The 5000-nt window shown below is 43.6% G+C and overlaps 1 protein-coding gene across 2 annotated transcripts in view; it reads right to left on the bottom strand.

Annotated features, from left to right (window-relative positions):
* The window catches only part of fibcd1b (fibrinogen C domain containing 1b), a 364858-nt gene that overhangs the window by 156321 nt on the left and 203537 nt on the right, over positions 1 to 5000 (bottom strand). For both annotated transcript variants that reach the window (XM_061907987.1, XM_061907988.1), the window contains one exon: positions 4628 to 4764. In XM_061907987.1, the coding sequence (XP_061763971.1) occupies positions 4628 to 4764 (137 nt within the window). The remainder of the gene's footprint in view (positions 1 to 4627; positions 4765 to 5000) is intronic.

The raw sequence follows: 5000 nt of genomic DNA, 5'->3' as shown, positions 1-5000 counted from the left end.
GTAAAAATGTTTGGACATCCCTGCTTTAACTTCACCCTGGTTTTAATATGGACATGCTACTGATTACATTAAGCAATATTACATGCTGATTTTAACACCTTCAATTTTTTTTTTATGAAAAATACAACTAAAATGCACGTTACAGTCAAACAGCTGGTGAGTACTAAGTACAATGCTTACAGTATATGAAAGCAAGATGGCGGCGCCCGGACGGGCTGCGACACTGCGGTGCTCTTGCTAAAGATGGAACATTTGGCGGAAATGCCGGACAGTTCTGCAGACTTCATGGCTGGCTCGCATCGTGGTCACTCCGTGATCACGTACGACCGCCAGACACTTCTGGATATGGACATATCGGGCCGTTTTGGACTGATAGACGCGGGCGTGCTAAACATGCTAACTAGCATGGGAATACGTCGGCGGCTACATCCAGCGGCCTGTGAAGCAGCGGAGTCTAGTAGCAGCGGGGGCCGTCTACGGAGCAGACGCCAGCGGTGTGATCGGAAACGCGGATGCCGAGTGGGGCTTAAAACAAAGCAGAAGGCTAATCCCCACAGAACACCACTTCCCTCCATCCTGAAGACGGATTTAGATGAAAGATGCGAGACTACTGGTCTGGGTAAGGAGTCTGTTTAATTAGAACAAGTTTTTTCTGCTTTGAGTGTTTCAGAGTTGGACATGTGTTTTACCGAGGTGGCTAACTATGATGCGTGCAGTTTATCAAAGCAACAAACAAACAATCGAAAAATCCCCGTTACTGAGGAGGCTAACCATGATGCGTGCAGTTTATCAAAGCAACAAACAAACAATCGGAAAATCCCTGTTACTGAGGAGGCTAACCATGATGCGTGCAGTTTATCAAAGCAACAATCAAACAATCGGAACATTCCCATCGTATCAATTCCTAGATATGGTCGTAATCATACTGAACGCACTGGGCATAATAAACACAACATTATTAATATTGCTACTACGGATAATTTGATCAACAATTCCCTAAAACAGCCCACAACCTATAATATAGGTTTTTTTAAACATAAGCTCATTGTCTCCCAAAACGTTGTTAGTTAATGATATTATCAGAGACAACAATCTTAACGTCATCGGTCTCAGTGAAACCTGGCTTAAACCAAATGACTTTTTTGCGCCAAATGAGGCATGTCCTCCTAACTTTACACATGCGCATATTGCCCGTCCGCTTAAAAGGGGTGGCAACGGCCGCTCTACACCTGGCTGTTATCTACTGCCCCCCAGGGCCCTATTCGGACTTTATCAATGAATTCTCAGAGTTCGTTGCTGATCTAGTGACACACGCCGATAATATAATCATAATGGGGGACTTTAATATCCATATGAATACCCCATCGGACCCACCGTGCGTAGCGCTCCAGACTATAATTGATAGCTGTGGTCTCACACAAATAATAAATGAACCCACGCATCGCAACGGTAATACGATAGACCAAGTGCTTGTCAGGGGTATCACCGCTTCCAAAGTTACGATACTCCCGTATACTAAAGTATTGTCCGATCATTACCTTATAAAATTCGAGGTTCAGACGCATGTTCGGCAAACTAATAATAATAATAACTGCTATAGCAGCCGCAACATTAATACGGCCACAACGACAACTCTTGCTGACCTACTGCCCTCGGTAATGGCACCATTCCCAAAATATGTGGGCTCTATTGATAACCTCACTAACAACTTTAACGACGCCCTGCGCGAAACCATTGATAACATAGCACCGCTAAAGTTAAAAAAGGCTGCAAAAAAGCGCACCCCGTGGTTTACAGAAGAAACTAGAGCTCAGAAATTATTATGCAGAAAGCTGGAACGCAAATGGCGCACGACTAAACTTGAGGTGCACCATCAAGCATGGAGTGATGGTTTAATAACTTATAAACGCATGCTTACCTTAGCTAAAGCTAATTATTACTCAAATCTCATCCACCGTAATAAAAACGATCCTAAATTTTTGTTTAGTACGGTAGCATCGCTAACCCAACAAGGGACTCCTTCCAGTAGCTCCACCCACTCAGCTGATGACTTTATGCAATTCTTTAGTAAGAAAATTGAAGTCATTAGAAAGGAGATTAAAGACAATGCGTCCCAGCTACAACGGGGTTCTATTAACACTGATACGATTTTATATACGGCGGATACTGCCCTCCAAAATAGTTTCTCTCGTTTTGAGGAAATAACATTAGAGGAATTGTTACAACGTGTAAATGGAATAAAACAAACAACATGTTTACTTGACCCTCTTCCTGGGAAACTGATCAAGGAGCTCTTTGTATTATTAGGTCCATCAGTGCTAAATATTATAAACTTATCACTTTCCTCGGGCACTGTTCCCCTGGCATTCAAAAAAGCGGTTATTCATCCTCTTCTTAAAAGACCTAACCTCGATCCTGACCTCATGGTAAACTACCGACCGGTGTCTCACCTTCCCTTTATTTCAAAAATCCTCGAAAAAATTGTTGCGGAGCAGTTAAATGAACACTTAGCGTCTAACAATCTATGTGAAACCTTTCAATCCGGTTTCAGGGCAAATCACTCGACGGAGACAGCCCTCGCAAAAATGACTAATGATCTATTGCTAACGATGGATTCTGATGCGTCATCTATGTTGCTGCTCCTCGATCTTAGCGCTGCTTTCGATACTGTCGATCATAATATTTTATTAGAACGTATCAAAACACGAATTGGTATGTCAGACTTAGCCCTGTCTTGGTTTAACTCTTATCTTACTGATAGGATGCAGTGTGTCTCCCATAACAATGTGACCTCGGACTACGTTAAGGTAACGTGTGGAGTTCCCCAGGGTTCGGTCCTTTGCCCTGCACTCTTCAGCATCTACATGCTGCCGCTAGGTGACATTATACGCAAATACGGTGTTAGCTTTCACTGTTATGCTGATGACACCCAACTCTACATGCCCCTAAAGCTGACCAACATGCCGGATTGTAGTCAGCTGGAGGCGTGTCTTAATGAAATTAAACAATGGATGTCCGCTAACTTTTTGCAACTCAACGCCAAAAAAACGGAAATGCTGATTATCGGTCCTGCTAGACACCGAACTCTATTTAATAATACAACTCTAACATTTGACAACCAAACAATTAAACAAGGCGACACGGTAAAGAACCTGGGTATTATCTTCGACCCAACTCTCTCCTTTGAGGCACACATTAAAAGCGTTACTAAAACGGCCTTCTTTCATCTCCGCAATATCGCTAAAATTCGCTCCATTCTGTCCACTAAAGACGCTGAGATCATTATCCATGCGTTTGTTACGTCTCGCCTCGACTACTGTAACGTATTATTTTCGGGTCTCCCCATGTCTAGCATTAAAAGATTACAGTTGGTACAAAATGCGGCTGCTAGACTTTTGACAAGAACAAGAAAGTTTGATCACATTACGCCTGTACTGGCTCACCTGCACTGGCTTCCTGTGCACTTAAGATGTGACTTTAAGGTTTTACTACTTACGTATAAAATACTACACGGTCTAGCTCCATCCTATCTTGCCGATTGTATTGTACCATATGTCCCGGCAAGAAATCTGCGTTCAAAGGACTCCGGCTTATTAGTGATCCCCAAAGCCCAAAAAAAGTCTGCGGGCTGTAGAGCTTTTTCATTTCGGGCTCCAGTACTCTGGAATGCCCTCCCGGTAACAGTTCGAGATGCTACCTCAGTAGAAGCATTTAAGTCTCACCTTAAAACTAATTTGTATACTCTAGCCTTTAAATAGACTCCCTTTTTAGACCAGTTGATCTGCCGTTTCTTTTCTTTTTCTTCTATGTCCCACTCTCCTTTGTGGAGGGAGTCCGGTCCGATCCGGTGGCCATGTACTGCTCGCCTGTGTATTGGCTGGGGACATCTCTGCGCTGCTGATCAGCCTCCGCTTGGGATGGTTTCCTGCTGGCTCCGCTGTGAACGGGACTCTCGCTGCTGTGTTGGATCCGCTTTGGACTGGACTCTCGCGACTGTGTTGGATCCATTATGGATTGATCTTTCACAGTATCATGTTCTCATATGTTCTCATAGTCATCAGTATCATCAGTATCACAGTATCATGTTCTCATAGTCATCATTGTCACCGACGTCCCACTGGGTCATTATTGTCACCGATGTCCCACCGGGTGTGAGTTTTCCTTGCCGATGTCCCACTGGGTGTGAGTTTTCCTTGCCCGAGGATGTCGTAGCGGTTTTTGCAGCCCTTTGAGACACTAGTGATTTAGGGCTATATAAGTAAACATTGATTGATTGATTGATTGATTGAGTATTTGCACATTTCGGGGCACAACACTCCATACTTTTCAAAATACCGCCATCTATCGTCTTGGACTTGCAACTATTGTCACATTTGCAAATAATATTTTCGATGATAAAAAAACAAGACATAAAAAAATAATAACAGAAACAATTCCTGAAAATTGGGGCCCTTGAGAAAAATGATTAAAGCTAGAAAGTGTGATTCATCCGATTACTCGATTACGCCAACAAACTAATCGATCGTTTACTTGATCAGTACAATAATTGATAGCTGCAACCCTGAATAATACCATGGCGAAATGGAAAAAAGTCAAAAATAAACTGAGTGAGAGTAAACTGACTTACCGTCCAGCCACCGCCGTCCGTGGTCATGTCGCAGTACACCTGGAAGCCAGCGGGATGGTGGATGGGAAACACCGAGTAGATGCCGTCTTCTCGCTGGCCGCTGGCGTACAGGTCGCCGCAGTCGCGAGGACGCGAGCCTGCGAGAGGCGGAAAGCATGAGTTAGTAAAATTTTTTTAAATATGTCGACATTAGCTAAAGCGGGACCAAACATCGCCTCTGCAGGTTGCAGCCAAGTAGTGCAGACCGATCGGTTTTGATGCTTAATTGGTCAGAAGGCTGTTTGGAATGGTGGCCATATAGAGTCGGGAATTGATTCATGGTGATGAGTTACCGTATTTTCCGGACTTTAAGGCACGCTTAAAATATGTTTTT

The sequence above is a fragment of the Nerophis ophidion genome, linkage group LG08 (assembly GCF_033978795.1).
Source record: "Nerophis ophidion isolate RoL-2023_Sa linkage group LG08, RoL_Noph_v1.0, whole genome shotgun sequence".
NCBI lineage: Eukaryota > Metazoa > Chordata > Actinopteri > Syngnathiformes > Syngnathidae > Nerophis > Nerophis ophidion.
This window is presented reverse-complemented; position numbering and strand designations above follow the sequence as displayed.